Here is a 21,918-nt window from a genome sequence, read left to right as displayed (position 1 = left end):
GAATGCTCAGTGCCTGCAAGTGGGAGGGAGGGGATGTGCAGGTGAGACCCTCTGAGGAAACTCTGTTTAGTGATGGACTCCTCAGCCCATCCTGCTGGAGTGCTCTGAGCTCCATGAAGAATTTCAGCCAATCATATTCTTTACCCTGACAGCTTGTATGAATTGTGTTTGTTTCTATTATTTCTAATTATTTACTAATTTGTGTGTTAATTCAGAGACCAGCCACATTCACCCTTTTTCTGTTGGTTAAGAGCTGCGTTCATTCCTCTCACTAAACATTCATCCAGGTTCTTAAAAGCCACAAGTAAACACATCCAAGGTTTCCTCAATATCACCCTCCTTGCCTGAGCTTTGCAAATCATTCTTTGGGATTGTGAACTTCCAAGGAAACACAGACACATAAATTACAGCTCTGAAGCTGAGCAGAACCTCCCCCCATGCCAGGAGCCCAGGCAAGATTTATTTAACATCTGGTTCTGAAAATTAAAATTCTAAATTACCCATGAGTGATAATTACCTTGAGATACAGTAGATTTGTCATTATTCATGGACTTTAAATCAATACTGGCTGGAACATACTCTGCTTCAGCAGGGTCTGTAGGAACCAGAGCAGATCCCTGGCCTGTGCTGGGGGTAAAGGTTGTACTAAAGGTTTCATTTGACCTTTCCAACCTGTGATCAAGTCAGTGCAATATTTATAAATAAAGGAATTTGGTCTCTTACTGTAGGAAGAGTCTCTACATGAGCTTTTGTCCATTTACACGTGTGTGTGTGTAAGGGACCCCATCCAATGAGTGCAGCCTTAGAGCTCCTGAACAGAGGCCTTCAGGAATTATGTAACAAGGGTAAAAACGATGTGGTTTTGTTCTAACATGGCTCTCCAGATGCTCCTTGGTTTCCTTTCCTTCTCACTTTCCAGATGGAAATTCATTTTTACATCAGAGCTCATTTCAGTCACTGGCATTTGTCAAAACCTGTGGAAAATGGGACCAACATTTTCCCAGTGAGCCCATTGTGCCAGCTGCGGTTGTGGTGACATGGACAGAAGCTGAAGGGGGTTGGAGGTGGCATTGGTGGCTGCTCAGCCTGAGCTGGGGATGTTCTGCACCCTGGGGACCATCCTGGCAGCTTTGGAGCTTGGCTGCTCCCACCACCTCACAGCACACCTGGAAATTTTGGCTTAGTGCTCCGCACAGTCACAAGGCAGAAATGGCAAAAGAAATGCAGCATTTTCCCTCCTCCATCACTTCTGTGTGGGTGTCCTGACTCACCAGGGAAAGGCAAAGAAGATGTTGAAGGATTTGGCTATGGGTTTTTCCGAAGGAGGCAGCAAATGTTCTGTGGTCAGAGCTCGCTGGCAATGGCCAGGCAGAGGGAGCCTCATCCAAATTTGTCAGAACAATACAGTGAGCTAAAGAACAGCCTGGAGTTTGTGCTTTGCCACAGAAAATGAAGAGAGAGAGCTCTGCATGGATGCCCAGGGATCCAACTGCTTTTAGTGCAGAAATAAAATTTTACTGTGTGGCTCCAGCAGCTCCTGTGATATGCTCCCAGCCCTGTGTCCTTGCAGGGAATGTGACATTCAGGCAGGACAGAGCAGGGATTCTGGAGCCTGGGCTGGGGTGTGTTCTGAGCAATTAGAGGCAGCACAGGGCTGCACTTCCACATCCTTTTTATCAATGCAGATTTTTCTGAAGGTGGCCTCTAATTAAGGCTTTGCTGACAGAGAGGATCTAAATCAAACCCACCAAGGGTGAAGCTTTGATTTGTCGTGCTCTGACATTCCAAACTGGGCAGTCAATTACCAGACTCTGGCTGCTTCCTTTCCTCAGCCCTGGCTCTTGTGCTGTTGCACAGTCAGGTGGGTTTTATTAAAGATGAGGAATTAGAACAAGTGCCAGTGGCTTAAAGATCCTTGTCCAGCAAAACCACTTAAGCCTACACCTCTGTTTTACTGGAGCTCACACGTCTTCCAAGTCTTGTGCCTGTTCTTAAGTGTTCTGCTGAATTGAGGCCAAAAAGATGAATTCTGCCAAGGCACATCAAACACAGACACTTCTCCTACACACCTCCAAGGGTTTGGATCTCCTCATTCACCCAGTTCCAGCATTCCACTTGGCTGGAACAGCTGTGAGTTCACTGGGTGTTCTGCACAGGGATGATCATATTTGCTGCAGAGATATTTGGTTTTCATCAGAAAATGCCAACTCTTATCTCCAAGTTCTCAGTTATCAGGGAGATGTGGCCTGTGGGTCAGAACAGCTCTTGTGCAGCCATGGTCACTGTGGGAATCCTGCAGTGCCTGACCTCAGCCAGAGCCAACCTGCAGGCAGTGGCTGGTCATGGCAGAGCCCACCAACAGCATAAGCACCAAGATAAATATTTATTCAGGAAAAGAAGCTGCCTCTGTGCTTATTTTGCCAATCTGCGTTAGGTATTTACATAAACTAATCATGTGTGTGTTGCCTGAGAGACAGAAATAGTGTGTGTGTGTGTTTTACTGATTTAATTGTTACCCAGGTCTGGCACTGTCATCCCTCGGCATTTCTTGCCACTGCCAGCACTGGGGCTTCTGTCTTGGGCCTGTCTCTGCTCCCTACTCTCCTTGCTTGGCTGCTGTGCCCTGCTCCTGCTCCATTCTTGGGTTTCTGTGGTTGAGATGACTCCCAAGGCATTTAAAAGTCTCTTTTTCTCCCAGCCCCACGACCAAAGAAAAAGTTGAGATTCCTCGGTTCTGCTGTTCAAGGTTGTTTATTTTTCCTTGTCTATGATATTCTTTCTCTGACCTGCTAAGATCTGTCCAGCAGGTCAGTTTGTGGCCCAGTCCCTGCCCTTGGGGTGATGTCAGCTTTTTATACTAAGAACTACGTGTATTTTATTTACAATAATTTTCCAATACCTATCACCTATGTTAGACAGTGTGTCTCTACTCTAAACCAACCCAGAATTGTCACCATCACAGCAGAAGATGGAGGCCAAGAAGAAGAAAGACAAGACACACCCAGATTCCTCCATCTTGCTTCTTGAACCCCCATTCTAAATCCCCAAAATTCTACTTTTTCACCCTGTGACAAATTCAGTATCATTCTACTCAAACTCTTGTGGCTTCACACAAAGTTGGTAATTGTTTTCCATGGGCTAAAATCGAATGCACAGGTGTTTGTGACTCTGTGCCAAGGTCTCCGAACCCCTTGCCAGAGTCTTGAATCACCCAGGGCAGCCAGAGGAATGTCCTGGGTGCTGACACTCCCTGTCCCCAGGATGTGCTGGGCTCACACCTGCAGCTCCCTGCACCTTTCCCTGCAGCAGAGCAGCCCCATTGGGCTGTCCTGGGGCGTGGGGGATGAGGCACAGCTGAGGCAGCCGGGCTCTGCTGCAGCTCATGGCTCAGAGAGGAGGGGCTGCTGCTGCTGGGGCAGGTGTGGGGTCTCTGTGGGAGCCCTGTGCCTGCCCAGGGGCAGGGAAGCACTCACAGGGGGCAGGGATGCTCAAGGAGGGCAGAGTCAGTGCTAAGTGACTCCAGCTCTTAACGGCTGTTCTTGCAATCTCAGTCCTAACCTAGACATCCTTTTTGTCAATGGATTTATTCAATATCGGGGTGAGTTAAGATCAGATGTTGGCAGGAAAACCCTGAGCTGAAGGGGAGGAATGAGGGCCATGAGGTCTTGTTGGGGCTTTTGTAGTCTTCACTTCAAGGAAGAGCTCCAGAGCTGGAACTGCCATTAATTGTACCTGAGGGATGTGAAGGCTGGAGGATTCAGGTGAGAATGGCCCTGCTGTGAGAAACAAGCCCTGTCCTCTGGATTCCTGGCAGGTGAACCAGCCAGCAAGGGGCAGGGACACCTGCTGAGCACACAGAGAGCCTGGGGCTCCCCATACACAGATCCTTCACCTGGATCCCTGAGTACGACCCAGTCATGAATCCACCCAATAGTGATCTGAGCTCAAAATGAAAAGCTCTTCTGGTTTATTTCCATCCTGTCCCTAGCACTGAGGTCCTGCAGTGTCTAAACAAAAGGTGGAGGACACTTCATCCAATTAAATTGTTTGTTCCCTATCTTTGTCCCAGTGACATCCACATGAAGCCCCAGTTCATGACAAGTGAGATAAAACATCCACCAGTGCAGGAGCGTTAATGGGGAGCTGGCAGTGTGGTGCCATATGTATTTCTCCCAGAATTTACTGTCAGAAAATGCCCACTTATTTTGGAATTGTTAAATCAGCTGTCAGGAATAGTCCCTAAGGATGGATATTACAAGTCCTCCACAGCTGCCATTGGCAGGGATTTCCATCAGCAACCCCAGTATTTGCCACATCTCTTTTATTCCCACCTGAAGTTTCAGATTGAATGGCAATGTGATGTGCACTGTCGCAGCAGAAGACAAGTTTTATTTGTGAACAAGTTTGTGCAAAATGTCCAGAACAACTCATTCTGCTGGTTTTATGGGATTCTGCCCACAAACAATAGGGAAGATTTGCAGACATTGCTTTGCCAGACAACTGGAATTTATAAATCAGAACGGATGGGCCACGGTGTGCAGTGGAGCTTTGCTTGTATCAGTAATAATTTCTATGAATAAACATCAATAGCAGTTCACTGTTGCTGAAAGGAGGAGGTTTGGCAGTTGTCAGGCTCCCTGTTTGTTATGAATAAAGGGCTCAGGAGCTTCTCTGCATCGCCTGGGTTCCCCAGACCTCCCTGAATACCCGAGTTCAGCTCTCGTGGCCCTTCTGATCAAGGCTCCTCTGCGGGAATGGCCAGAGGGGTGACAATAAGCAGTGGGCTGAGGTTACTTCTCCAGGGAATGAACTGAACTCCTCAAAACAGGGACTTTTTGTGCTGAGGATGAGCAGCAGATGAAAGGCAGCAGGACAGGGCTGTTGTCTCTGCATCTGCTACTGGGGACCTGTCAGAGACAGGGTCGTGCTGTGGCTGCTCTGATTGCTGTTGCTTTTCCTGTTTATGCTTAAGGCCAGACTAGAAACACAGGGATTTTACAAAGGATCATAGCCTGAGGCATCCCTGCCTGTGGCCAGGCACGTCTGGATCAGAGGGAGAGGAGGGGGAGGATTCGTGACTGCAGCAAGCCCAGAGTGCTCACTGTGTAAACACCTCTCCCAGCACGTGATTCACCTTTGGGGTGCCACCTTCTGGGGATTCACCCCCTTTGGTGACAGCACCTTTGTCCCCCAGACACTGCTGTCATGCACCTACCCAGGCCACCCTCACCCTGCTCCTCTGATGCCATCTCCAGCCCAGGGAACAGGTGCCCCTGGCTTTGCCCATCTCCTCCTCTCCAAATTTCAGCCTCAGCTGAGTTGGCTGATCCCTGGTATGCAGAATCTGCTGTTTCCACAGCTCCCAGGCCCTCTGAGCAACAATAATCACCATTTTAGCCTCTCACCTCACGCCAGGAGAACCCCCTGCTCTGCCCAGGTCATTCAGGGAGCCCACACCAGCTCAGCCCACCTGTGTCACAGCAGCCCAGGGACAAGGCAATGGCTTTCTGCACTGAATTAATCCTGACCTGGGTATTTGGAACTCACAAAATCCTGCCTGCTTTATGCTCCCACCTGAATGATTCCAATTGGTTTATGAGAAGGAGACACAGAGGAAAGCCAGCTCAGATATCAAACTCTGGATGTGGGCAGCCCTGTTTTCAGGGCTGAACACAGAGGAAAGCCAGCTCAGATATCAAACTCTGGATGTGGGCAGCCCTGTTTTCATCACCACCACTCGATTTGAACGCCGTCTCTAACACTTTTCCTCCTGGGTGTGAAATAGGCTCGCTCTGGCCTGTTGCAGCGTCCATGGGTTGTGCCTTTCCCCACACCAGGGGAAGATGCTGCTGAGGAAGGGCCCATCTGGCTGCAATTTCACTTCTGAAGGCTTTACATAAACACTGCTATAAAAAGCAGTGGCATGCAGATAAAGGAGCTAATGGCTTCATGTGGGGCCTGGGCAGTGTCCCTGCAGGCACAAGCTCAGCCATGCAGGACAGAGCACAGAGCTGCATCTCAGAGTTAAGAACACAACTTGCAAGAAGAGGAGGTTTGGCCCTTTCCTGCTGCTGTGTGTTGATTTGCTTTTTAGATAGTTACCCTAGAAAGGCTACAATGCTGGTTTGACCAGGAATTTTGTGCTGTTTAATGAGATTGCTCCTCAAACCTCCTTCTTGTCTATCTCAGGTAGCTGACCACAGCTTTGGGAATGGCTGAAACCTCCTATGAGCCCAGTGGTGTCTTGCAGGACACTGGAAGTGACATGGTTTGGGCTGAATGACTGTCTGGGTTCTATTCTCTTGGGAGGGGTTTGTTCCTTGTGAGTTCTGCAGTGCAGTGACAGCTCCAGAGGCCAATCCCAGCCCTGAGAGAGCTCCAGAGGCTGCTCCCATCAGTGGGAGAGCTCCAGAGGCTGGTCCCAGCACTGAGAGAGCTCCAGAGGCTGCTGCCAGCACTGAGAGAGATCCAGAGCCCATTCCCAGCACTGACAGAGCTCCAGAGGCTGCTCCCAGCACTGAGAGAGCTCCAGAGGCTGCTCCCAGCAGTGGGGCCAGGCAGAGGAGCCGTGTCCCAAGGGGCTCTGCCGAGGGGCACAGCTGCCATTCGGTGTCAGCTCTGATCTGTGTCACTCACATCACTCGGAGCAGCAGAGCTTCCGCTGGGACACTGCCACTCGTCTAACTCGGCAGGGCTGTTGTGTAAGAGGCTCTAAAATCTGTGGTTTGAGCTGCACGGAGTTTTCCAGAAGGAAAAGCACCAAGGCAGGTTTGCAGAGCTCCCCCATGAGATGGAGTCCTGCTCCCCAGGACTGACATTGCCTGCCCTTGCTGCTCTCCTGCTCCCTGGGCCAGGCCAGCCCACAGCTGCAGCGCTTGCCACAAACCGATTAAGCATCACTTTGTCCCTATAAAGGGACATAATCATTATCATCTGCATTTTACAGATGGAGGAAGCAGTGCACAGAAGCAACTTGTCCAATGTCATTTAGGGCAGAGAGAGCAGATCTGGAAGCCCAGCCCAGCTCCTGAGCCACTCATCAGTCCCAGCCAGTGTTTGACTCTCCACACACCACAGTGACTCACCCAGCAAACTCATTCTTCTCCTATGAATGGTAAGAGCATTACAGCTCTACAGGGGATTATTTTTGTGTCTTTGCTGCTTAGGCTGTGGATTCAGAATGTAGCCAGGACCTGGAGGTGGTCAGGGGCTGCCCCACTTGAGCAGGATGCTCAGGAGGAGAGCGCTCTGCACTGCCTGCACTGCTGCCTGTGCTGCAGAGAGCAGCGTTCTTTTTGTCCTTAGCTTTTCTTCCAGAGGCCTTCTCTGGGAATCAGATATTCATAAAAACACCAGCTTTCCTCACCTCCATAACTGGGCCCTCGGGATCACAGGACGTACTGGAGGCAAGATATCTAATTAGCAAACTGAGCAAGTTCTGGCCATGAGTGGCGGTTTCAGAGGTGGCGACGCTTTGGCGGCTGTGGGAGCAAAGCTGCTGCTCCAACAGGTTCCCTGGGGCTTAAAGGGCTCCTGGAAGTGGCCATGGAAGGAGAAGCACAGCTGCTGTGTAGCAGAGGGAGCTCTGTGTCCCAGGAGATTTTAGTAAATAAGTTGCTCTTATAGAAAATAAAAAATGAAACTGTCCAGGGCACACCTGCTCCCGCATTCTGGATGTCTCCTCTGGGCTGGGCTGTGTCTGGGACATGCCCAGGCTCCCCGTGCTGCATTGGTGCTGTGCCCTTGGCTGTGTTTGTCCTCAGGGGTCAGAGCAGCTCATGATGTCAGCCCAGGACAGCCAGTGTGCCCCCAGCCCAGGGGAAGCCTCTGCCCTCTCCCCACACCCAGCCTGTGTCCCACTGTGGGACAGGCTGTGCCTGGAGCCACTGAGCACATTTCTGTGCTGGGAGAACGGCGCTTTTCAGGAATTTCAAATTAATACTTGGAAGAGCCAGACACAGGGATATTCTGGCAAGCAGTGTGACAAGGAGCCAAGCAGGGTCAGGAGCTTGCTGTGGGTATTCTGGGCCAGTGAGAAATCCACTGGTCCCACCCCAGAGAGGCAGCCCAGGGACGTTGGGAATGATGAAAGTTTGACAAGAAAGTCTCACAGATATGTGTGCTTGGCAGAAAGATTTTTGAATGTAGAATCTGAAGAAGGAATAGAAATGAAAGCAAGTTTTGATATAGAAGAAAAGAATTGCTGAGCCAGTCTTACTGGATAACCAAGGAGGCAAAGGGTGTGTTAGTTAGAAGAGGTTTTTATGACTTAGAGCAAAGGATAAAGCCACCTCAGACACGAAGATGTTTTTACCAAGCAGAAAGATAGCACAGGCAAACAAGTCAGCAGATGTTGCAAGTAAAAAAGGTCTCAGAATTTGCCACTGCAAGAAAACTGAAAAACATCTTCTAGCTTAAACTGTAATGTACTAACTTTTAGTGGTTGGAGAACAGTAACATGAATATGGTAATTATAGTAGTTATGATAGGCTATAGATAAAAGTTAAGGTATAGATTGGTTCTACTGTATTAAGATGCTCAGCAAAGAAAAGTATAGAATGCAGTGTAACCTAAACTCAGGGTCTCCAGGCCTGCCTGCAGCTGGAGCTGACAGCTGTAGGCACAGCTCTGTCACCCACGACCCTGGACTGCTGTAACATCTTGGATGTAATAAACTGCATTTTGAAGAGCAGTCCTCCATCTCTCATTCAGGCTCTTACAGTGGTGGGCACAGCCTGGCACAGCCAACCCTTGGGGCTCACTCACGTGGTCAATGAGCTCCTTGATCATGCCATTCCACTGGCCCTTCTCATCCTGTGCCCCGTATTTGCCGTCCTCCACCAGGCGGATCTCGTAGGAGAAGCCCAGGATGATGGCCAGCTCCTTCAGGAGGTCGATGCAGTAGCCCTCGAAGCGGTCATTCCCGAACAGTGCCGTGTCAGATTTACGGAACATCACAAAGGGCTCCTCCTGCACAGGGAAAGCAAAAAGTCCCAGTTCAGGGTCAGCTGGAGGCAAGGCCACCTCTGCAGGTCAGCCCGAGCTGCCAGGCACTGGCTCTCTCCAGGCAGGGCTGGCACTGTGACTTGTCGGGAATAAATTAACTTTGCACGGTGCATCAGCTAATTAGCAACCTTGTTTACCCCACAAAATTTAATTTTGTCTCTTCTGAGCAGCCAACTGTTTTCCATTTGGTAGGATTTCAGGGAGAAAAATAACCATTTCATGCTCTGAAAATGAAGTGTTAGAAACAGCAAAAGAGGGGGAGGACAAACTCACCCCCACGCCCTGCACACGGTACCTGCCATTCACCACAGGCTGCTGGGGGAAATTCAGGGTTTGGGAGCTGTGCATGGCTGGGGCCACCCCAAAACCTCCCCGCTGAGCTCACTCTGTGCTGGCACTGCCTGATGGACACTGCCCTGCTGCTGCCCAGGGAAACTTTGTGCTGTGTGCTGCTCTTATGGCTGCCTGGGAGAGCTGGGGCTGTGTGACCCATAGCAGAGCTCCAGCACAGGGGACAGGAGCTAAAGCACCTGTGGATCCCTCCCCTTGAGCAGAGGCTGGCAGGTGGAGTTGAAATGGACACAAAGAGAAGTCCAGCATCCTTTGGTGCCTCTCAGGCTTGGGCAGCCACCGAGGACGAGCAACACTGGGGAGCCTGAGGGAAAAACGTGTGGAGGACAGATGGAAATGGAAAAGGTGGTGGGCAGCAGGCAAGAACTGGAAGGCAAGAGGAGGGTGAGGTACCTCCAGCGAGTCCCTGGCTCAAACTGGGGGTGTCTGCAGGGCTCCTGTCCTTGCTGTGGGGGAGGGTGAGGTAGGACTATGCTTTGTGCTAGAAAACACCCTCTGTGATTTTGCCCAGGCACGGGGGGGCTTGAAGAGATGGGAGGTCTGGAGCCCTCATTAGAGCCCTGTCACAGTGCCTGGTTTGGGGTGGGGTGCTCTGAGGAGGGGGCTCAGGTGGTGCTTGTCTCTGCCCACCTGCCAGCCCCCAGCTCTGCCCTGAGGCTCTGTGCTCCCACAGTGGGGCAGGGGGTGCTCCTTTGGCCCAGCAGCAGGGTCAGGAGGGGACGTGGCAGCACACGGAGCCCCATTTGCAGAGTTCTAAAGCCCAGCTGATCACATCACGCCCATGGAGTTTAGCTTGGCACGCGCAGCTCGGCTCAATCCTGCGCTCCCCTGCCGCCTCCTCGGCTTTCTGCTCTGGAATTAGTGCTTTGTTTGTGAATCAGCTGAATCTATGGATCTCGATATAAATCCATGGCTCCAGAGCAGCCATAAAGCACTATTAATTTTGGGAAGCGCTGTAGGGATTACATACATATTTAACAGCCGAAGCACTGAACATTAGGACGCCGCTCGCTTCAGTAATGTATCTCCAGGTCTCAAACATTTCCTAGGGGGTAATTCTGAACTCTGTGAACCACTTATTCACGGACTATTTCACAATTTATTACTGAAAATAGCCAGACATCCAATTCACAAGCTCTCTCAGTTTGCTAATCGATTTCTCAGTGAAGGTGCCCTCAATTTCATAACTTCACAGTTCCCATATTGCTTGGGGAGAGCGGCACTGGCTGCTGGGGTAATATTTCTCTTCCAACAAGTCACTGCAATATGAGCAAAAGGGGAAAAAATAGCCTTTCATGCTTTTTCTTTTAAAGGCTCCTCCTATGGCTCTTCTCTCGTCATTTACAGCAGTGCAGAACTACAAAGGGGTGTTGCAAATGCAAATAACATCCAGGGCTCTATTTTATGTTTCAGACTCCAGCATACGCCGTGCAATCACTGCAGAACTCAGGTCTGAGCACATTCCCTCCTCCCCTGGGCACAGGGATCCAGGACAGCCCTGGTTCCAAGGTGGAAACCCCGTGGCACGTGTGCAGGCCCATGGAGCGGCACAATTAATGGGAACTGATATCAGCCCGTGCCTTATGTAATTCCTACGTGCTCGCAGAGCTCAAGATGGAAATGTTGCCTGAAAAAAGCCTGTCAAAGGCAGATGGCTGACAGTCCCCTCCTGGCTCCATCATTTTGCATTATGCCATGGCCTTTGAGGTATGGTGGGTACCATGGCCTGGACCCAGACAATTCCACAGCCATGGAAATGTTTAATGGGAAAAAAATGTCATGTGGTGGATGGGAAGTTCATTAGGAGGAGTGGCTGATTTGCAAGGAAAGCTGCTGCAGCATCTGTCTTTGGCTTATGTTCAGCTTCCACCCTGCTAACCCCTTGCTGAGGGATACAAGACCTTTGGTTCCAGCCCTTCTGCCCTAGACCAAGTGTGCCCTGTCTCTGTTCCCCTCTGGGCACCTTGGCCCCATTCCTTTTATGATACAAATCCATGCTATATCGAGTCCCATCCTTTTAAAAGGCACTGGGGTGCTGTGAGCTTTCAGAGCCATTGGGAATCCCTGGGATCTCCCTGGGGTTGTGGGGAAGGACAGTGACAGGCTGGCAGTCCCCTACCAGCACCGTGGTGACAATCAGAGATCTGTTGCTCAGCGAGTCCGTGACGTTGGGCCCTCGTCCTTTGGAGATTTCTGTGATGTTCAGACCATCTGAAGGGCTCCATGCTCCAACCTGAGAGGAAGCAAAGCAACACAGAGAACCCCCATCTCCAATTCCTCAATCCCTTCCTGCATTCCTTAATCCCTACCTTGAATTCCTCACTTGCTCCCGGCATCCCAGTGGCCTGGAAAAGGGAACTTGTTTTTTTTGTTGTTTGCTTCCTTCTGCAGCAAACAGCAGCAAAACTGGAATTACCACGAATTAACCCTTCAGCTGCAGGTCATTCCAGTGGCACATGTTCCACAGTCCCTGTGCTGCTGCAGTGGATGAAGACTGTGGGGGCTGGAATTTAGGGGCTGAATGAATGAACAATTTGCAAAGGCGCCGCGCAGAGCAACAATGAAACTACACTAAAGAGTCAAATCTGGGCAAGGATAAAGCACAACAAAAGAAAAATAACCACAAATCAGAGTCCATTTTCTTTCTTTTCCATTTCCCCAGCAATATGCTTTGGTGGGGAGGATTAAAAAGGGCTCAACCAGCTCTGCAGATGCCTGATAGGGCCCGTTCCTGCTCTCTGTGCCATGGCAAATCAGCTGGAGGTTTCTAACACATCTCTAGGCAGGGCCCTGGCCCCCCTTTGGGAAATCCCTGCAATAGGGGGGTCTCAATCCTGGCTGCAAACCTGGAGGAGCGGGTGCCACAGGCACATCAGCTCTATTTCAGGTGCTCTGTTTTCTCAAGCTGTCAAATGTAATAAATTATTAGACTTCAATGAAGTCTATTGATCCAGAAATGGCAAAGCATGTCTGTGTTTAAGGAAGTCATCTGGGCGAGGCTAAGCCTGTTAACCTGATCTCCACGGTGCAGGGGAGGCTTTGGGACAAACTTTGAAGGCAGGAGTGGCTAAAGGACTGTGACAGAGAGATAAAATGTCAGGAAAGCTGCAGGAATGTGGGAGTGCTGCCAGCAAATGGAGCAGGGTGGCCACAGAGCCAGCCTGGCAGTGAGAGAAAAACAAACCCCACCTGGAAATGGGAACAGAACGATCCATCTGTAGGGTCAAACTGCAGGGTGGGACTCGGAGAGAAGCCAAAGGCAGGCAGCTCAATCCACCCGGGAGCCAGCAGCTTCCCATCTTTTATTTATGGCTGTTTTTAAGATTCTTCAGCCTCTTCAGCAGTCCAAGGGGAGAACTTGGTTTTACTGCATCCCCAAAAAGAGACTTTGTAATGAGCAATGCTGCCTGGCAAAAAAAAATTGTCATAAATTCTGGAAGAGTTTCCGTGAACTTTGTGAAAGGTTTTAAATATTTCAGGTAAAACCGAAGCGATCCCCCATCTCTGCCTTGGATCACACAACAGCTGCAATGTCAAAAATTATTATTATTGTGGATGGGAAAAAAGCAAGCCTGAGAGGCCCCAGTTTGCTGCACTGCAGCCCCAATCACTTCTGCCTTGCTACTTTTTCTGTAAGAAAATTAAATGCACGGCACTTAAGACTGAATTAATCAGTTTAAAATATTAAAAAAGGAAGAAAAAGGAAAAAGTGCTTTAAGAGAACTGTGTGAGTCAGATAGTCAAACGATATGTAATTAGGATTTGGTAATACTCCTGTAATCCCTGGAACATCCAGGAGGTATGAGGATCAGGGGGTTCAATCCTAAAGCTCAACAAACATAAGCTGTGATACATAAAGCACAATCCAGCTGGGATTTGTTTGTAGTTTGGTGTTTTGTTAGTTCAGATTAACTATTGACAGAATTCTGGCTTCAACAGAGATTTGACATCGATACTTTAAAACCCCTCTGGAGCTGACACGAAGCTTTCAGAAGAATAATGGTGGGAACTGTGAAATCTCTGAATTATTGGAGACAAAAGTTGATGGGGTGTGCAGGGGACACGTCGAGGCTTGGCAGCTTCCAGTGGGCTTGACGTGACAGAGAACTGCAATAACTCCAGCTGGTGCCAGCTCTGCTCAGCCCACCTGAGAGGTGTTGGTTTGACAGGTGATTCTGTGGCTGTGCTTAAACATTTGGATTCATGTGGTACAAAAGGCTGGAATGTTTTCTATTATCTGCTCAACACAGCTCTCCAGCAGCGCCTCGGTGCTGCTGGACTTCAAAAAGATGTGTTGTTATTTTTGGGTTAGGCTCTATAAACAAAATACTTTGTAAGGAAATAAGGCTACAAAGGTCAGCTGCTGCTCAGTTCTTGCAAGCACCAGCACCTTCCCCAGCTCTGTCCTGCCTCCTTTCTCAGCCAGCCAGACTGAAGGTCACTGGGTTGATTTGAAACGTTTCCTTTATTCCTTATTTGACCCCAAAATCGCCCCAGCAGGAGAGAGCTGTGGCGACCTTGAGCTGTGTTACCTGAGGCACCGAGCTGCTGCTGTGGTGGGGAAGTGTGGCTGCCATTCATTTCAAATCCCAGGAAAACCAAACAGTGAGGAAGGGTGATGTGGCACGGGAGCCTTCCCTCCAAACAGAGGATGGATCCACGGCTGCCTCCAGCCCTGGGGCTGCCTCCCTGTGCTGAGTGATTAATTCCCTGCACAAGTCCCCTGTGCTCTCAGGCCATGCACAGGTAATTGAAATCCCTCCCTGCTGCCAGCCAGGTGTCCTGTGGGTTCAGAACCTGTCCCCCTGCCCAGAGGGACAGAACCAACAGGCTCAGAACCTGTCCCCCTGCCCAGAGGGACAGAGCCAGCGCCGTGCCCGGCTGCCATGGGCACCTGGTACCTGTCTCAAAGCAGACTCTGCTCTAGAAAGGGCCTTGCTGCCCTGCCAAATTCCTCCTGTACAGGTGATAGACACCTGTAGCAGGACAGGGACACAGAGCTGCTCACAGAGTAGTCAGAATCATGGAATTTCCTGGAAATCACAGCTCCCTGTGCTCCGGCTGCTCGCTGCCCTGTTTGTCATCAGCTGATCTCACCTTGAAACCTGCATTCTAAGGGCTTTAAGGCTCTGTGTGTTGCCTTTTTATTTTAAGTTTGCTTTTTTTACGTACTTGAAGAGAAGGAAATCAAGTCCCCAAGCACACCTGGGATCAGATTTGCACATTAGCATGGTTTTACTGTGCCCAGAGGAGATCTGCACTAATTTGGAGGACCCAAGGCTGCAGTCTTCATGCTCTTGACCCTCATGACACCCCCAACCAGGCAGGCAAGGCCACCTTATCTTTTTTCCTTATTGTCCCTTAAATAATAAACCAAATACCCAGTGCATCGTCCTGCAAATTCCAGGCTGTAATAAACTGGGGCTGTTCCCAGCCTTGGGCAATTTCATAGTGGAAAATTACTCCAGATGGTGATCTCCAGTGCTGAGGTCTCCTCAGAGAAGAACTGAGGGTTTGTGAGCCAGGCCAGCAAGAGGGAGTGGGACAGGCATCATTCCTGCCTGCTTAGGGCAGGGAGGGGTTAACGGATGCTCAGAAAGTTTCTTTTGCCTCCACTATCCCAGGAAAAGTGCCACAAGCACTTCTGCAATCTGTAATCCCACGCACTGGCTTCAGGGCGAGTGAGTCATGGTTGAGCGTGGAAAAGGATCTGAGAAATCCCACAAAGTGAATATCCTTTTATATAAACCCCAGAAACCTGGAATCAATACAGCACCAACCATCTCTCTGTTGCTGAGCACCAGCGTTATCCTCAGCCACATGCAGATAAAACAAACCCTGCCTACCTTTTCAAGGCCGTCTTCTTTGAGACTGATGATATCCAAATCAAAATCTGTCCGTAAACCACTGGTTTTATTAAAGACAATGCGTCCCGTTAATCCTTCCCATTGGGCCTGTGGAAGGGAGAAAAAGTAGCAGGGCTGTTACTCAGTATCATAAATAATCTTTTGCCCTCCACTGTATGTTCTTTTAATTAGTCCTTATGCTGGTTCTTTCTCCCTAAAGAGCCTGATTAATTAATAATCCCTCTGCTGCTGCTCAGACTGCAGACGGAGCTGGAGATTTCCTTCCCTCTCTTGCAGTCCTTGCTACAATTTCTGTTCGCACCTTTTGTGCTCACCAGCTGTTGCAGGACGTGATGACTCAGTAGAAAACGACTTGCATTTATCACAGCATCCTTGTGAGCTGCGTTCATCCTTGTAGTGCTGATAAACACCAGCTCTGGGGCAGCTCCAGCCACGAGAAATCCCTTTGTGCACCAACTTGCTGCTGCTTCCAAGGTGTGTGGAAGCTTAAATGATGGGGATGCTTCCCTCTGTCCTTCCAGAGGGAGAGGGGAGCACAAGAGGCCAAGAATGTGTTCATGTAAGCGAGGTCTGAGGTTTGGAAACAGGCACAGGAGTCTGGGGGCATGTGCTGCTCGTGCCCTGCTTCAGTTTTTGGCAGCATAAGGATGGGAAGATGCTCAGTGGGACTGGGGACATCCCATTCCCAGAGATTTTTCAGTTCTTGGCTGACTGAGGTCCTGAACAGCCTGGTCTGACTGGGACCAGGAGAAGGAGCTTGAGGTAAAGATGCCTCAATTCGATTCCACAAAAAAAACCCTGTAATTCGATTTCATTCCCACTGTTCACTTTGCAGCACCCCTGGAATGAGTCTCTCTGATTTAGGAGGTGACAGAACCCCCAGTGCCAGGTGCTGTGTGCCAGCAGAGCAGGAGCTGGGGGACAGTGAGGTGTCCAATGCCTGGGGACAGTGCTGGATATGCTGTGGCATTGTCCTGAGGAGGATGCTCCTGCTGGAATGCCAGGCTGCTGCTCAGCATCACATCCCAGCAGTGGGGAGCTGAGCCTGGGGATCTCTCCCCTGAGCAGCCCTGTGCAGGCTGCTCACTGAGAAATGTGTTTATTTTATGGGTGGGGGAGCTTGAGATATTCCAGTGTGATCAAGGTGGCATAATGTATTCTCAGGGGGAGTAACTGGCGTTTCTCCCAGTAAACACGCTCCTCTGGCTCTCCCTCATTAATTCCTGAGGAGCAGTGACAGCCTGCTCCCAGCCTTGCCACCCTGGAGTCCTGGGGGGGCTGGTGTTTGCTCATTTGGGCGTGCAGGTGGTTTGCCTGTGGGATGTGCAGCCCTCGGAGCCCCCCGGGAGCCGGGGAAAACACGGAATGTTTGACGAGCCCAGCTGGAGCAGACACAGCTGCGTGCTGAGCCCTGCAGCTCCCACAGGGCTGGTGCCTTTTTGGGCTACCTAAAAACAGAGGCCAGACAACATTAAGGCAATAAAAAGCAGTTATATTTGTGGAAGGGCCTTCAGGTACATTTTGGGCAGAGGAAAGGGCTACACCCAAAAAATGGATGATGATAGATTTTCACACTTTTATACATTTGGGCCATTTGCATATTGGGGTTTCATCTTCCAGTTACAGCTTCAGGTAATGAAGTCATTTACCCCAAGTTTGCTCCCCCCCAACTCACTTTTGTTTCCGTTTCTCAGGGCCTGAGGCAGTGAGGTGTTCCTGATTGCCAGGCCTGGAGAGGAATTGTTGTGTCTGCCCAAAATGGGAAATATGTCACAGACATAACCTTATGAAAAATCCTTTCATTAGGATCTTTTCTCCTGAGAAGCTCAGAAGCTTCAGCTTCTCCCTGTTTTGCTGCTTTGGAATATGATTTGGATAATTGTTTACCCAGCATGTGAAATTGTTTTTACTTGATGACCAATGCCAGCCACCTGTGTCAAGGCCGTGAGCAGTCACAATAGTATCATTCCTTTCCTTTCCTTGCTAGCCTTCTGATGAAATCCTTTCTTCTATTCTTTTAGTAGGTTTTAATATAACATTTCCTTTTAATATAATATATGTAATAAAATAATAAATCAGCCTTCTGAAACATGGAGTCAAGATTCTCATCTCTTCCCTGGTCCTGGGACCACCACAGCAGCTCACAGTGCATATGGAGTTTAGAGTTTTACACTAGAGAACTGCAGGATTACAAATAGATGAAAAAAAGATATAAAATAGATAAAAAAGCTAAAATGCTAAGGCATCAGTGGGAGCACCGAGGGGCTGCACAGCTCCCGGTCCAGGGAGTTTTCTAACGCTGGACCTACCACCCTTTACTACCTACCCCTGGGAACCTGCTCCTCAGGGGGAATAATGTTTCTAGCCGAACAAAAACCACGTTTTTACCTCTTTTATGAAGTTCATGAAGCGGCCGCCGAACCTCCAGGCCTTGTGGCGGTGGCACTGCAGGGAGTTGACGGTCATCTGCGGCGCGCGCTGGTAGCACACGGACACCACGTGCACCGCGTCGTACAGCAGGGCAGCGTCTGTCTAAAGGGAAGGGGGACAGCGTCGGTGGCTCGCAGCGTGAAAAATGCCTATTTTAGGATTGGCTTTTTGCAAATATTCAAATGAATATTGTATGCGTTGTGTTGGAAAGTGAGGCTGTATTAATTCTCGTAAGTAGCATGTTAAATGTAGTATTAGGTTATAACAAAATGTTAAAATAGAAACTGTGCTATGTAAGATACTTCTTTTTCTAAAGAAAGGACTGGTAGCAAGATAGCAGCCACAGGACACCTAAATCTTTCAGAGAAAAAGAATTTATTGCCCCATTATCAGAAGAAATTAACTTCCCGACTCGCTCGGGCAGGACAACGCTGTTAGGATTCAGAGGAAGAAGCTGATGATGACCAGACAGAATCCTGTGTTTGAATGGAATTTATGCATCATGTATGAGATGTATGAATGTGCAACAGGCTGTTGTTTTTAAGGGTTAATGTCTCTTAATGTGGGTCCTTTTTCGGGCTTATGCTGCCCAGAAAAAGGTACCTGGACTGTCCGTAACTCTTTGTTTCTATTGTCTCATATTGTCCTAATCCAAATTGTCCAATTTATTATTACTCCAATTATATTACTATTTTTATAACCATTTTATTACTATTAAACTTTTAAAATTCTAAAAACAAGTGACTGGTGTTTTTCACAGTAGGAAAAGGTGGAACACGCTCTGAGTTACCCCCGCCAGCCCCAGGGTTTCTCTGCCTGTGTTCCCTGGTGGTTCCTTGGTTGTTTAGATCAAAAGCTTGGGGTTTTGTCTAAAATCAGGGATTCTGGAAGTGCCGTTTGTCTGTTCGGGTTGTTTCTTGCACATTTCCTGCTGTGGTGTCAAAGAGGGAGGCAACGGCTTCTAAATGTGGAAGGTAGTAACAGAGTTTTCTTATTGAGTCTGTTTTGTCTGAGTGTAAAAAAAAATATATATGAGAACATATTTTCTACAGTATTTTATACATGGGAAAATAAGAAACAGAGATGTTTGTGGGAACACAGTTTTCCAAAAAGCTGTCACCAAAATCAGGACCTCATGGCTTTGTAACATATTCTAGCATTTCTGTGATCTGAACTAGGGAGAACTTTTTCCCCCCATATAATGCGATGATTTTAGATTTAATTTGAGATGCCCCATCTTACATCCAAACACTGATCAAGAGAATTGGATTTATTTTTCACTCTGATGTGGTAAGACCTCCTAGTGAAAATACATTATTTGCTGGCTTCACGGAGCCACGAAACAGATGTGAGTGTAGCAGCAGCGTAATAAACCACAATAAAACAAAATAATACAGCAAATAACTGAGCAAACATCTCACAGGACGTAGCCATGGAGAAAATCCTCCAGCCTTGGCAGCCATCCCTGTGACCTTCCCTTCCCTCAGCAACCAAGCATGAAGAGCAGGAGCCCCACCTGCATCTGTGGGCGGGTATGGACCACAGCAGGGACAGGTTTGGGAATTTGGGGCTGGAGGAAAGGGGGGCAAGGATATGTCCATGCAATTTCATGGTGAATTACAGACTGTAATGCCCAGCTGAGTCCAGGGCCCCAGTGGATAGACGCCTGGCAAAGAGGAATCAAATGCAGGATCCCTCTGAGAGAGCAAAGAGGGGATGGGGACTGAGTTGTGCTGCAGGCACAGGGGTGCTCAGCCTGGGGAGAGGCAGGAGCCTGCAGGAGAGTGGGGGTCTCTCCCCTAACAACAAACACAGCAGCAGGGATCTGAGGAGCCACTTCAAGGTGAAAGTCTGGGAGGCTTCTTTGCGACTTTGGCTCTGGCAGATCTAAAGGGAAGGGAAGGAGGGAGGCAGTCAGCAGTTCTGGGGGTCAGAGACAGCCTGGCAGGGAAGACAGATGGGCGAGCAGGTGCTGTACCTTCCCAGCAGTAACTCAGCAGAGCAGAGCTGCCATCAGGCCCTAAAAGGAGTCATCAAAGCTGCAGCTCAGCCCATCTCTGCCCATTGCTTTGGCTCTTTCCCCCATCTCAATCTCTGCAAAGTGCCCGGCCTAGCCCGGCCATGTGCTGTGCTCCCAGCCCTGGGAGCTGGCATCCCTCTGCTCTCGGGGCTGAGAGAAAAGCCAAAGGGGGTTTGAGGGCTCAAAGCTGGAGCCCTCTGGGACACGTCCTGGCCACCTGCCTTGTCTGGTGACAATCTGTTGGCAGCTGGCCCCACAGCAATGGGGTGTGGGCTTCACCCCAGACTTTGAGGAACTGTTGTTAAAGAATGCAAGAAAACACGTCAGGGCAGATACCTGGGATGAGTTGTTACTTGTACAAGAACCAATAAAAGTAACATTTAGGCCTCAATGACTGTTCCTGCCTTCCCTGCCCTGCTCCCCAGACCGCTGTGCCCTGTTTGAACTGCCCGTACCATCATCACACCATCCAGGAGCCCCAGCTCGGCCTTGGGCGCCGACTGCAGCCTCTCCATGGACCACTTCTCAATGATGGAGGACACGTGGGGGTTCTCCACGTTGAGGATCCGGAAGCCGGTCAGGTTCACCCCAGAGTAGCGATATGGTTCTAGGTCTAATGCATAAAGATCCTTAAAAGAGAGAAACCGGGTTAAACATTTTGCTTAGCTTTGCTTTGTTTGAGTTTTCTGCGTCGGTCGGTTGGTGCGTCTGTGTTTGGAGCGAGACAGCAGAGCCCACAGGAGGTGGGACGGAGCACAGTGTCGCAGACATCTTTTATGAAAAATCCTTTCCTTAGGATTTTTCCTCCTGAGAAGCTGAGAGGCCTCAGGAACAAAATGTAAACAATGATTATCTGCTGCTGTGGAATGCAACAGGTGCATCTGTGATTGGCCAATGTGGGATGTTTCTAATTAATGGCCAATCACAGTCCAGCTGGCTTGGACAGAGAGTCCGAGACAGAGCCTTTGTTTTTATTCTTTCTTTTTCTTTTCTTAGCCAGCCTTCTGATGAAATCCTTTCTTCTATTCTTTTAGTATGGTTTTAATATAATATATATGATAAAATAATAAATGAAGACTTCTGAAACATGGAGTCAGATCCTCGTCTCTTCCCTCATCCTGTGAACACGGTCACAGCACAGATCCCTCAGGAATTCAGAGGATTCTCAGAGGATTGTGCTGCCTGCTGCTGTCAGTGGCTGCTTGCAGAGCCCTGGGGGTGTTGGTGCAATTTGGGTGCCGTGTGTGCAGGTTCCCCCACACGCAGCAGAAGGGAACTCCTACCAAACAGCCAAAGAACCTGCTCTCAGCATGAAAGAGAGTGGATTGAGGGGAGAAAAACTGCCTGTGACCCTGAAAAAAGAGACTTGTGACCCAGAGTTTCTGTGTCTGGAGCTCCCATGGGCCTCTCCACAGAGGATCTGCTGGCAGTGCCGAGGCCCACAGGGTGCTGTGGATGACAGAGTCACTCTGAATGCAAAACACCAATTTGCAGACTATCAAAGAGGAACTAAGACGCATTTCTTGACATTCTGGCCAGCCTACACAGTCTGCAGATGAATGAGGGTGCCCTTTATAGGATGTGAAAAGCAGAGCCAGGCAGTGCTCAGCTCTGCTGGCTGCCAGCATGGCTTGGCAAGGGGCACTGGGGCTACTGGGAGGCACTGGGGGTGCACTGCTGTGGGGCAGCTCTTGGCTCTGAATATCACTGAATATCAGCTTCAGTGCTCAGGAAGGAGTTTGGGGTTAGACAGCAGGTCAGGAGCATGTGGCAGCTGATCTGCTCCCCAAAGCCAGCTCACCCAAGAGGGGAGTGAGGGAGTGTGGTGAGATGGCAGTCAGGGGTGAACCGTTTGTTGGATGGGATATATTTCACCAGCGTTTATCCTGAACAACCTCTGCAAGGGTTTCCTGGCAGTTTAAATGTGGGGAGGCGGAAAGGCAACACCACCAGTCTGCAACGGAGCGTGGGGGTGAATATGTGACATTCCCTGCTCTCACAAGGGCTTCTCAAAAATGAGCTTCAGTATGGGAGGAGATGCTGGGGCTGTTCTGTGCTGTGTGCTGGGGCTGTGATGTACTGTGTCCTGGGGCTGTTCTGTGCTGTTTTGTGCTCTGTCCTGGGGCTGTGCTAGGGCTGTTCTGTGCTGGGGCTGTTCTGTGCTGTGTGTTCTGTGCTGGGGCTGCTCTGTGCTCTGTGCTGGGGCTGTTCTGTGCTGTGTGCTGGGGCTGTGATGTACTGTGT

At 49.5% G+C, this 21,918-nt stretch overlaps 1 protein-coding gene across 1 annotated transcript in view; it reads right to left on the bottom strand.

Moving 5' to 3' along the window:
- Positions 1–21,918, bottom strand: part of GRIK3 (glutamate ionotropic receptor kainate type subunit 3) — a 53,722-nt gene that overhangs the window by 20,219 nt on the left and 11,585 nt on the right. The window contains exons 6-10 of the mRNA XM_005429999.2: positions 20,130–20,303; positions 17,613–17,756; positions 15,204–15,311; positions 11,477–11,590; positions 8,767–8,970 (exon numbers count right to left, since the gene is read on the bottom strand). Of these exons, the coding sequence (XP_005430056.1) occupies positions 8,767–8,970; positions 11,477–11,590; positions 15,204–15,311; positions 17,613–17,756; positions 20,130–20,303 (744 nt within the window). The remainder of the gene's footprint in view (positions 1–8,766; positions 8,971–11,476; positions 11,591–15,203; positions 15,312–17,612; positions 17,757–20,129; positions 20,304–21,918) is intronic.

Source organism: Geospiza fortis, unplaced genomic scaffold, assembly GCF_000277835.1.
Source record: "Geospiza fortis unplaced genomic scaffold, GeoFor_1.0 scaffold38, whole genome shotgun sequence".
NCBI classification, from domain to species: domain Eukaryota; kingdom Metazoa; phylum Chordata; class Aves; order Passeriformes; family Thraupidae; genus Geospiza; species Geospiza fortis.
Note: the sequence above shows the minus strand (reverse complement) of the source record. Positions and strands in the feature narration are given on the sequence as shown.